Source organism: Alexandromys fortis, unplaced genomic scaffold, assembly GCF_014885135.2.
Source record: "Alexandromys fortis isolate MF-2015 unplaced genomic scaffold, M_Fortis_MF-2015_v1.1 scaffold_31, whole genome shotgun sequence".
Taxonomy (NCBI): Eukaryota; Metazoa; Chordata; class Mammalia; order Rodentia; family Cricetidae; genus Alexandromys; species Alexandromys fortis.
Window position 1 is genome coordinate 3,057,377 of NW_026067974.1, and position 11,897 is coordinate 3,069,273.

At 43.0% G+C, this 11,897-nt stretch overlaps 1 protein-coding gene across 2 annotated transcripts in view; it reads right to left on the reverse strand.

Annotated features, from left to right (window-relative positions):
* The window catches only part of Tom1l1 (target of myb1 like 1 membrane trafficking protein), a 64,940-nt gene that overhangs the window by 49,962 nt on the left and 3,081 nt on the right, over window positions 1-11,897 (reverse strand). For both annotated transcript variants that reach the window (XR_007594334.1, XM_050156653.1), the window contains exons 2-7: window positions 11,745-11,829; window positions 9,554-9,632; window positions 4,284-4,433; window positions 3,313-3,435; window positions 2,618-2,722; window positions 1,148-1,264 (exon numbers count right to left, since the gene is read on the reverse strand). Coding sequence is in view for 1 of the 2 variants with exons in the window: in XM_050156653.1 (XP_050012610.1) it covers window positions 1,148-1,264; window positions 2,618-2,722; window positions 3,313-3,435; window positions 4,284-4,433; window positions 9,554-9,632; window positions 11,745-11,829 (659 nt within the window). In the remaining variant the exon portion in view is untranslated. The remainder of the gene's footprint in view (window positions 1-1,147; window positions 1,265-2,617; window positions 2,723-3,312; window positions 3,436-4,283; window positions 4,434-9,553; window positions 9,633-11,744; window positions 11,830-11,897) is intronic.

An 11,897-nucleotide genomic window follows, 5' to 3' on the forward strand; every position in this document is an offset into this window, starting at 1 on the left:
CCATAAGCTCTGTATGCATGACATATTTATCTGTCCCTCACCTGCCAAGGGCTTCCACCTGCGGCCAAGGTCCCTCCCGCCCAGAACACCACCACCACCATGGGAAATGAGGAGTGGGGCTCTAAACAATAAAACCATGAGGAGGGTCTTAACTTCCTGATCGTTTCCCCCTAACTGCTTCTTAAACCAATAAGGATGAAATGGAGTTATACATAGGACTGTTTCCTTTTGTTAGATAGAGTCTTGGCGTGTTACTCAGGCAATCTTGAACTCCTAGGCTCGAGAGATCTTCCACCTCAGTCTCCCAAATGCTAGAATTACATACATGACCCATTGTTCCTGGGTGCAAGTAATAAATACTAAATTTAAAATCAAAGCTGGGCGGTGGTGGCGCACACCTTTAATCCCAGCACTCGGGAGGCAGAGGCAGGGGATCTCTGTGAGTTTGAGGCCAGCATGGTCTACAAGAGCTAGTTCCAGGACAGGCTCCAAAGCTACAGAGAAACCCTGTCTTGAAAAAAAAACAATAAATAAATAAGAATAAATTTAAAATCAATAACTAAGAAAACAGTAAAGGGAAGGTAAGCATATGTAAGTACAGGTGTAGGAAAAAGTGTGGGATAACCATCTAGCCACTCATGCGTGTTCAGATGCTAAATGGCCCAGTATTTGCTCCTCCACAGTCTAAGTACTCTTAGTCCTTAGTGTCTTCCCCACTCACAATCATGCCACAGACTGACATACGTTTATCTGGGCAATACTTTATGATCTGGTTTACAAACCAACCTAGCCAAGGCCTTGAACAGCCCCTTCATTTCTACATTCCTAACTACAACACAACTACTTGGTGTTTGTTGAGCAGAAGGACATAAGGCAACTTGGCATACTTCAAATGTAAGTCTGGATTGCATATGACCGAGCTATAAATTCTTTTTTATAAAAGGGCTAGGGCTCCTCCTGTCTGTTACCACTGCATTTCTGACAAGATAATTACTGTCTCTTTTCGTTAAGTTTAGGAATGAAAAAGAGGCAAGCTGTAAGGGGATGGGCCATTAGACACTATTAACAAACCTTCTATCTCCAAGTTCAAAGGTCCTCAGAAAACAACTTTTCTGAACTCTTTGCTTGTTTCCCCCCAAGCTCATACCTGCAGGAGCTCGATGTCTTCATGGTTTTCGGACCCAGGAGTGTTCTCCCTCAGGATGGCAGCCATCACTTTCACATTCATTCTCACCATATCCAACTCGCTGTGCAGTTTCCCGATCTGTGGCAAGCAATGGAAGCCTCCGTCAGTAAGTGTGACACACAGACGGTTGGCTGTCTGGATTTCTGCCCACGGGACACATGCTGGCGATCAAAGGCCTTTGCAAAATGTAACATTTTCAAACATGCAGAGGTTTGCCTCAGCATGCGTGCTAGTATTTTACAGATTAGACCCTGCTGTTCCCCGAATAGACTTAGCATTTCCTATGAGAGAGCCACAGATAGGCCTCAGGAAAGTTACAGAGGAAGAAACAAAATGATCTGGACCAATAAGGTTAAAGGAGGAAACACCTAGTGACAGAAGTTAATAGAAACCTGAAAAAAAAAGAGAAATGCCATCACATATTATCCTCAGCATCTGACAAACAATCAGAAAAGAAAAGGAAAAAGAAAGGAGGTGCAGTTTTAGTTACCACGGTATTATACGAGGAAAGATAAAAAAGAGAAATACTTTTTATTTGAATTCTAAGAGGAAGTAACCATGTAGCTTTTTAATATAAGAAACACTGAATAATATTAATATGAAGCCTTCAAATTCATATAAAGTCTTCAATGAAAGCTTTTAATACAAACATGTAAGTGAACATCATAAATTAATTACACTTATCTAGATCTCTTAACAACGGAGACAAAGGGAAAACAATGCAACTCATTTGGTATAATTAACACAGGTAATAAGACAACTGGCTACTGGACTCTGAAATGAAAAGAAACAAGAGGCAGTGGGTAGACCTCTGACCTAGCCCACAGGCTCTACTGGTCAACATTCTTTTCTGTAATTTATTTATTTATTGTGTATGTGTGTGTCCGCGCATGCGTGTGTATTTATGTAAGTTGGAGAACCCCTTTTGCAAGCTGGATCGTTCTTTCCATCATATAGGTTCTAAGGCATTCAAAGTCATCATTGGGAGACGGCAGCTTCACCTGACAAGCAATCTCATTGGCCCCTAAAACATTTAAGTATGTGAACACTGAATTAAGACAAAACTCAATGGTCTAATACTGCAAAGAAATAAACCATGGTGACACAGTTTCTCTAAGTGGCAGTCCCTCCTCTCACAGGAAAGGAAGAAGATACAGAGGCAACGAGGGCTATGTCTGCCACCCCAACATGTGGGAAGCCGAGGCAAGGGCACCATCAAGGGTTGTAAACCAGCCTGGAATACATGGTGAACTCCAGGCCAGAAGAAGCTACATTGAGGATATCCCATCTTAGAAAGCAAAATAAAGATGTTACTTAATTGAGGGTTGTGTTACAGTACATTTACACTTCATAATGTTATTAAGAAAACTCAAACTGTAAGTCCGATGCTTCAAAAAAGGCATGAATAAATACAGTTGTCAGTGTTGTTACCTGTTCTGGGACTAATGAAATAGTTGGAGTCTTGGGAGCAATTATAGAAGAAAGAGCGGGTGCGGTGGGGACAGGTGCTGATCGATTTGGTGAGAGCTGAGCAGCCTGTCAATCAAAAATAAGGAAATATTATGACATGAATTAACAAACTCACCTCAAGCCTGGCTCCCAGACAGCTGGCTCAGGCTCTCTCATAAAAAGTCCTGGGTAGCTGGGCAGTGGTGGTGCATGCTTTTAATCCCAGCACTTGGGAGGCAGAGGCAGGTGGATCTCTGTGAGTTTGAGGCCAGCCTGATCTACACAGAGAGCGCCAGGACAATCAGGGCTATACTAAGAAAACTTGTTTTGAAAAACCAACTCCCACCCAAAGAAAAAACAGTGAATAGCTCCCTGGGTCAGGCCTGTTCTCCCACTGTGAGTGGACAGCCATAATTTCAGATCATGAGAATGATATTCTAGATCAGTAGTTCTCACTATCAGTGCACGTAGAAACACCCAGAACCTTCTCAGAAGGAAGACTCCAGCACGGTATAACCCACTATACCTGGGTCAACCCAGGTTATTCTATGAGATAGAGACATACTCTAATAAATTCATCTTTCTGCTAAACTGACTGAACTACGGCTATCCCTTTCAATATGAAAAGACCCAAACAACATATATCACTTTACATGCATCAAAGAAAGGCCTCCTACCTCCTGCTTTCTCTCAGGCTCTGCATCCGACCGTGGGAATTGAACCCCTTTCTTCAGCAGGTCAAGGTACACTTCTTTCACTTCACTCACATCCACACCTCCTGGGAAGCCCTGTGACCAAGTCTAAATTCAAGAGAAAGAAAGTTCCAGAATAAAAAAAAATAGAAAAAAATCTTAAAGCTGATGATAGAAAATGAGGAATTGAAAAATACGTACTTTACTCAGAAAGAACAAGCTAGTTTTGAATGTTGTGGACAGAATGGCCATTTTCAAGGGCTAGAATATTACGAAATGTTTTGACTCCCTTCTTTCAATATCTTGACAAACACTGGGATTGGGATGGATACTATCAACCACCTACTAGTGCCTAAATCTAAACTTTGAACATTCTAAAATCCTAGCCGTAGCTTTTCTGCCAAACAACTCAAGGACAGAGTTTCTGTACCTGCAGAACAAATGTGCACATCACTGCCTTTCCCATGTGACACGGACACAATAGAAACTGAAATGGCTACTGGCTCTAAGCAGAAGGGAGCTATCCACTGTCAAGAACTATTATTGTACCCAACAGAAGCTTCAAACTGTAGCTCCCACGGTAGAGAGCTTGCCTAGCATGCATGAAGCCCTGGGCTCAATCCCAACCACAACATAAACTGGGTACATAGGGGGTGGAGGTGGGAGTATCAGAAGTTCAAGATCATCCTTGGTTTCATAGAGAGTTAGAGGCCAGGCAGGACTAGAGAGAGACCATGAAAGAAAGAAAAGAGAGGAAGGAAGGAAGGAATAAAAGGAAGGAAGGAAAAGAGGAAGAAAAGGAGGGATGGAGGGACAGAAGGAAAGGAAAGGGATAAGGAGAAAGGAAAGAAAAAGTGCTTTATGGTTCAGTATTAGGCAAATAAAGGATCATTCTGCATCACTATCTGTCTACACTTAGAAATTTCCCATCCCTTGATAAAAATCAACAGACTTACCTTGATGAAATTCAAGATTCTGTTCTGAATGTCCAGCGGCAAGGTGTATCTGGGATTCAGCAGCTTAGCTAGAGTATCTTTAATGAACTCCTTCTTCACAATCAGAGACTGGAAACTTGGACCGCAGTTCTGCATGCACATGTCAATCAACTGAATGAAGGAGCACAGTCCAATGTTAACAGTTCTCTAGGGAACCAAGACCAAACAAATCCTACAGAAGGATGATTCCCGCCCCGCTAGTGTTCTAATGAACAAGCACCGTCTGTTTCCCATACTACTAAACTATATGGTGAAATGGCAGGTTCAAGTACCATGAGGAAGAGGCAGCACAATGAAACTACCCCGGGGCTAGAACTGATGGGGCGACAGGGTACAAACAGAGCACTCAGCAACCCGTAGTAGCAGACGTGCAGCTAAACGCAATCCACACTGTGCTGGATGATGTAACACTTGTGCAGGTTATCTAGGGTCAGCCTTTTACCTCCTGGTGTTCTGGCTCTGTTAACAGTGGCACACCCTCTCGCTCCTAAATGTTCTGGTTTGGTAAACAGATTGTAGTCTGTCTGGCAATAGATCTTTATAGGCAAGCATGATTATTTTAGAGTCAGGTGATTGTGGGGGAGTTTTAGATAAGGCTGGTGCCAACCTGGGCATTGAAAAATGACCAAGGAAAACAGAAGTGAATATATAGCTGTGTTCTAGATGGATGCTGCTGCTTTGGTTTGCATTTGGAACACCCCACAGGCCCTAGACTTTAAAGCTTGTTGCTATTTGCAGGTAGAATGTAGTGATGAGGTGAGCAGGCCTGCTTTTCATCATGCCTGCCTCCTGCCTGGCTAGCTTATGCCCCAAAATAATTACACGGAAACTTTATTCTTTTAAACACTGCCTGGCCCATTAGTTCCAGCCTCTTATTGGCTAATTCTCACATCTTGATTAACCCATTTTTAATAATCTGTGTAGCACCACGAGGTGGTGGCTTACCTAGAAAGATTCTAGCCTATATCCATCTCAGGTTGAAGAATCACAGCATCTGTGTCACAGCCTTCTACTCAGCATCCTGTTCTGTTTACTCCGCCTACCAAAATTTTTGTCCTATCAAAGGGCCAAGGCAGTCTCTTTATTAACCAATGAAAATAACACATAGACAAAAGGCCCACCTACATCAGTAGAAACTGTTTTAAATGGTGCCAGTGGGATGTTCTGGGTTGTGGCAGGGATAGCCTCAAAGGGGATCATGGAACTATGATCTCTTTCTGTCTTTTTCACCTTCCAATCATAGACAAGTGATTTTGCTCACCACAAATCTCTGCCATGGTGTGCTGACTAGCCACAGGCTGCCGGATCATTAGTGTCTGCAACCACAAACCACAATGAGCCTTCTTTACGAGCTACCTTAGGTAGATCGTATAGGGATTCCTGGAAAGACTAACATAAACCATGTGCACAAAATCTAAAGGTGTCACAGTGTATGGAGTGTCACAATGAGAGATTTGTACTCTGCTTTGTCTCTAGCAGGGGCTTCTTGACATCAGCAAATGGAGAACGCTGGAAGGGTACCATGGATAAAGCCTGTGAGGGCATCACCTAGACCGTACAGGTGTTTGTCTGGCAGGAAAGAGTCCAGACATTACCCAGGAGTCCCTGAAGGGAATTTGTTCATCAACATCATATATAAAAAAGTTCTTTCTGGACAGGTACCAACAGTATTCTACCTAGGAAAACTGGTAGGTGGACAACCCTGGAGTGATAGGGAGATCTGGTAGGTATAGACCCAGCACAGCAAAGGATGAACGAGGATGGTGTGAGTTCACCAGGAAGAATGAATCATGAAGGAAGAACTTTGAGTGTGTATTTGCTGAAGACTGAGAGCTAAGAGACCTTCATTCTGCCTGGGGCTGAGGATATCTTCCATGGAAGGATGAGGGTGGGTGGGATAATATGACTGGGAACCCTAGGTAAAATGGTTGGGGGGAAATGAGGTATTCTAGGTTTGAAAGGAAAAGTCGACATTCAAATAAGTTTAGCAGAGAAGTCTACAGGCACAGTCACAGGTCAGGAGAGTGAAGGGCCACAAAGGAGCCATCAAGGTCACCGAAAGGAAGCAGAGAGGAGAGATGCTGGAGACACTGGGTCAGTGAAATGCAAGGGAGGTTGTGAAAAAGCAACAGAAAAGGAAGGAAGGAAGACAGGAACAAAAGAAGGAAGGACAATAATGTTTATAAAGTAAAAAAAAAAACAAAAAAAGCTTCCAATAGGAAGGGCGCTAACGGTTACTAAGATAGACAGTCAACTGAAATGTGTTCACCGTTCAGTGGGGACATTTGCCACCTTGAATAAAACAACACAGGCACAAAGCAAGCTAATAAAAGGATGAACTGGGATGGAAAAAAAAAACAGCATGAAGAAAGCTGATTTCGAAAACTGATCTACAGGCGAAACTAAATCACCATGCCACTTCTGGTTTGGGAGACCAAAGAAACTATGGCCCTACCAGGAAGCTGTCACCAGGAACGCGGTCCTGGCGCCTGACTTCCCGACGTGTGCTGTATTTAGAGTGTCACTTTCATGAAATATAAAAAGTAAGCAGCAGGTCCAAAAGCTATGCTTTTGAAGCAATGAGACCATGGACGTGAACAGAAAATATCGAAGCTGTGGGCATGAAGCTACTGAAACACAAAAGGCAAAGGGAAAGAGAGGCAGAGCCCGCACCAGTGTGAGATGACTGTGGACAGATGTAAGCTAGCTAGATGGGATTGAAAAGGCAAAGCAGAAATGATGCTGAGCTTGACCAACTATTAAAGTGCATTTTCAATGGGTGAGAGGCTGAAGACAAGGCCATCTATTCAACGGGAACTTAGGGGAATACTTAGCCAACTGCTTGTGCAGCCTTGGGTAAGATGTCTAGCTTCCACGTCTCCCTTTCGCTTACAGTAAAGTAAATGATGACTCTCTTGCTAAGTGTCACCCAAACCAATTTTTATCTTTGGCATATTAATATTTTATGGTAATGGGGTAACATTCCTGGAAGGTACATGCACAAAAATAAGAGTCAACACGCAGCCCTGGGAGTGTTAACATCTGCAGATCAGCAATTATGCCCTTTGTGGTTTTCCGCCGGAATCAGGAACGTCAGGGCTCATTATTTCTGCATCATTTCCTCCATTATGTCTCCAATCCTCACTCCTTCCCCCCTCCCCCAGCTCACATGGATCCTAAAACATGCTGTGGTAAATGAGCAAACTTATGAGTCACGGAACATATTTTGCTATCTAGTGCTGGTGGAAACGTCCTCAGATAACCTGACTTTGGAAACAGGATAAGTAGAAATCCATAATGTGGAGTGGGAGCGAGAGCGCGATAGGAACCAAGCAACCGAGGAAAGCAGACGCGAATGACTCAAAGCTTTCCCCGATCTATTTTTGTGCCTAGTTAAGCAAATCACTTCTGTGAACTTGTGGCAACGCTGTCTGCATCACGGGCATTGTGCCTCTTTCTAGGAGCTTGTCGTATGAAAGGTGATGTATCTGAGAGGGAGGCACAAAGCAGGACCTCAGCAAAGGAGAACTACTGAGGCCATCCGTTTCGATAGAGAATATTCTAGCATGACAGAATGTGGTTATCAGCAGAAATAAGAAAACCTTCACAGACAGCGGGGAGAAAAAGCGCTATTGTGCAGTTTTGCTTCTCACTAGAGGTATCTGAAGCAGGTACAGTGACAATACTAGATTTCAGAGCTCTATCTGGATGACCAGCAGCGATCCCATCAAGGCAGGGCTACTCTATTATAATAGCCACATTTAGGAGAACGCTGCCTTCTTCCCCTTTCTCGTGTGATAAACTACTGGGGGATACTCCCCTTTACATATCTCCTAAAATCGCGGTAACTATTAGTGAGTGTTCCTTAAAGTACTAGTACATTCATCGACTCTCAGGAACTTGTTCAACCACTTTGCATTCGACAATGACAGTAGTATTTGCTGAGGTTAGTCACAATTGACTCATTCTAGAAAGGGCTCTCTAGCTTAGAGCAAGCAAGCTGAGAACCAACACTGAACGCAAGGCACAGCAGAGCTATTGACTCCTTGGGCTGGGAGTGTATCTCAGTGGCATAACCCGAATCTCAAATGCACAAGGGCACAGATTCTGTCTACTGCATTGCAAAAGAAAAACACAAAAGCTACTGGCTTCTTGCTAAAACTATGCCACTAACTGTTGGTAGAAAAGTCAGACTGTGTCAAAGACCCAACCAAGGATAACAAGTCCGTGGAGGACTCAAAATGACAGACAACATTAAAAACATTCATAACTGACTTAGGCTCTCAGCACTTCACAGAAATAAAATTGAAAGCTCACATATGGGATGACTTTTTAAATATTCTATTGGTAAACTTGTAATTGCCCTTGACACACATGGGGCAATTTCTTCTGTGACTAATTTCTTTCATAACTCAATTTAGCCTGAGAGAATACTCTGTATTCCTACAAATTCTTATTCTGTGAACCTACAAAGTGGGAACTATACCCACACCTGCCTTCCAGCCTTCTGGAAAACACTGTCATTACTCCTAAAAACAGTGTGATGTTGGCCATAACTATGTGTGGTCTAACTTCCAGAAGAAATGAGGAAGACATACAGTTCATTTCCAAAGTACAAAGGGCAACTCAGCAATGTAACTGAAGAGGCATATGGTCAAACCCAGGCTGCAAGGGGACCATTTCAATAAGAGCTTTCATCCCTATGGCAGAAGAAACGGTGCCCAGGAGAACTGCACAGAGAGACAGGGAATGTTCCACAAAGTACATCATCAGAGTAACCTGGTTGAAACATAAGGAGCTGACAGTGGCCCAGGGTTCCACACTGGTGCTGAAGGGAGGTAGAAAGCTGCCAGGGAGCCAGCCATCTTTCACAACTTCAAGTTTCTCCCTCAAACAGAGCAAACAAATACACACACACACACACACACACACACACACACACACTTACTGATCCCTTTATCACCTACTAGTTTCAAACCACAAGTTCCAAGATCTTGATCGGGGAGAAAAGTTGATTCTGTGGGAATATTTTCTTTCTACAAAATTAGATGGCACTGGAGTCAAGTGGCCTCCCTTCTGCAGTTCTCAATAGATGAGAAGCCTTAAGCCGCATGGTCCAGAATATTATTACCCAGTGGTCATCTCTTAGACCATGATTATGCTTTTTAAGTCATGAAAAATTCTAGGCAAGGAAACCCCACAATCTTAACTGTAGCAGTAAAAGTACTAACTGACAAAGAAAGTTGTATTTCTTTGTGGTTGTAGTTTTTAGAAATCCTTTTCTTCAATGCCTTTACTGCATCTTTTGGCCTGTGGCAATAAACACATTGAAACCATCAGTTGGGAGGTAGAAACCGTCTCTACGAAAGCAATGTGCAGTATGGAAATAGGAACGGTTTAAAAAATAAAGGCTGACGTGAGAGTCCGCTGCCACCATAGGTGGGCCTCTTAATTTACCACATCCAAGTTTCCTTGTGAAGTAGATAGATCGCCACACTTGCCCCCCTCCACCCTGTGAGATGCAGTTAAGTAATTTATGTAAGTGTAGTGCAAAGAAAACACTGGTTATGAAATGTGTGCACACCTGCTTCTGTCAAGGTTCAAAATCAGGTTACAAGAAATGGAACCCTAAAACGACAAAAGAAAAGGGATCCCTTTAAGAGTCTCAGCATTTCCTGAGTACCGCGTTTGTAAGGGGATCTAGGAATCACAGCAGTTTGCTAATTCTGATATGCTACAACTTTATGTCAGGAAGATCCACATGGAGAGAGTCAAAGTCTACTTTATTAGATTTCCCTTTTGCATGATCAATGAAGAAATCGATGACAGTAATGAAAAGGCTCACAGAGGGTCTACACTCAATATTACAGGGCTTGTAAATATTATAAATGTGGCTCCAGGGAGATGCTGAATAGGTAAAGCATCTGCTATACAAAGCTTGAGGACCTGAGTCAGGATCCCCAGACCCAGGTACATTTATGATGGACAGATTACAGGCTGCCTCTCATTTGAATGCTTGCTCAGCAGGTAGAGATGATGGAGGAAGGACATTGGTTAATTATAATAAAGAAACTGCCTTGGCCCATTTTATTGGTTAGAACATAGGTGGGTGGGGTAAACAGAGAGAATGCTGGGAGAAAGAAGCTGAGTCAGGAGTCGCCATGGTTCTCCCACTCCAGACAGATGCAGGTTAAGATCTTCTCTGGTAAGCCACCTCGTGGACTACACAGAATATTAGAAATGGGTTAGAACAATATGTAAGAGCTAGCCAATAAGAGGCTACAGATAAGGGGCCAGGCAGTGTTTAAAAAAATACAGTTTCTGTGTAATTATTTCGGGGCATAACCTAGCCATGCGGGTGGCCGGGTGCCGGGGATGCAGCCTTGACGCTCCTAATTCAACATAGAGAGGGTCTCCTGGGGTAAGCTGGCTAGTCAACTAGCCTTACAGCAGAGCTCTGGGTTCAACTGAGAAGCACTGACTCAATAGATCAGAAGGAGAGCAATTGAGGAAGATCCTTGATACCAGCCTCAGGCCTCTACACTAGAGTGAGCTCACACATGTGTGAACACACATTCCTTCATGTATACCACATACAGACACACATTTTGCAAAAAAAAAATCTGTAAACTCAGAAATGTTAATACATAACCAATAATTATGTTGCCATGTTTGCTGCACCAGCACACACTAGACTAAATCTTTTTTTTTTTTTTATCACTTATCCCTTAAAAATGTTCAGGGAGGTGAGCAAGTTTCACCTTTTATCATAACCTATAGTTGATTAAATTCAAAGGAGAAGTCCTTGTAAAGTTCTTTTTTTCCCCCCTTTCTTTCTTTTTAATGACTTCAAGTTTAGATAGTGTATCGATACACAGCACGTCTTGTCCAAGTACGGTATGAACAGGGTGAGCTGGCAAGCTGAGGGTTAGACACTGTGCCCTGACAAGGAAAGAAAAGACTGCTCAATTGTTTCCTGAATAATCAAGAGGATTGGTCACCACCGGCCTGGACACCAGCAAAAGCCACCCAGCTTGCAGCTTCTGGATAATGCTTTTGTTACATAAAACACTGGCAACCAGAGCGTGAGAAAGTTCTAAAGAAAAAAAAAATAATAATTTATCTTTCTCTAAAGAAAATACTTTTTAAGACGAGGAACTGGAGCAAGGCAAAGACAAAATTTAAACTAGTAAAGAAAAGGCAAAGGAGGGGACAAGCTCTAATGAACTCTTGGGTACTCTGCATGCTGGGGTAAGGCAGTTGTCCCCAATGTCAGCCTGTCATCTTCACAAGGTAGGAGGTGCCTAAAGGACATCAAAACATTCTCTCAAGGAAACACCCAAAACTTGGCAAGGGGAAACACACCGCGGTTCTGACATATCTTATCAGGGCACAAATGCGTAGCCGCCCCCGTGAACTTACCCATCCTGCGTGGCGTTAATTATGTCACAGATATGCATGAACTGGCCCCAGTCTTCCGTCTGAACTCCAGCAAATGTAGCCTTCTCTGCAAAGACAGAGCTGTTTGTGTTGAGTCTGAGACACAACAGCATTAAAAAAAAAAAAAAAAAAAAA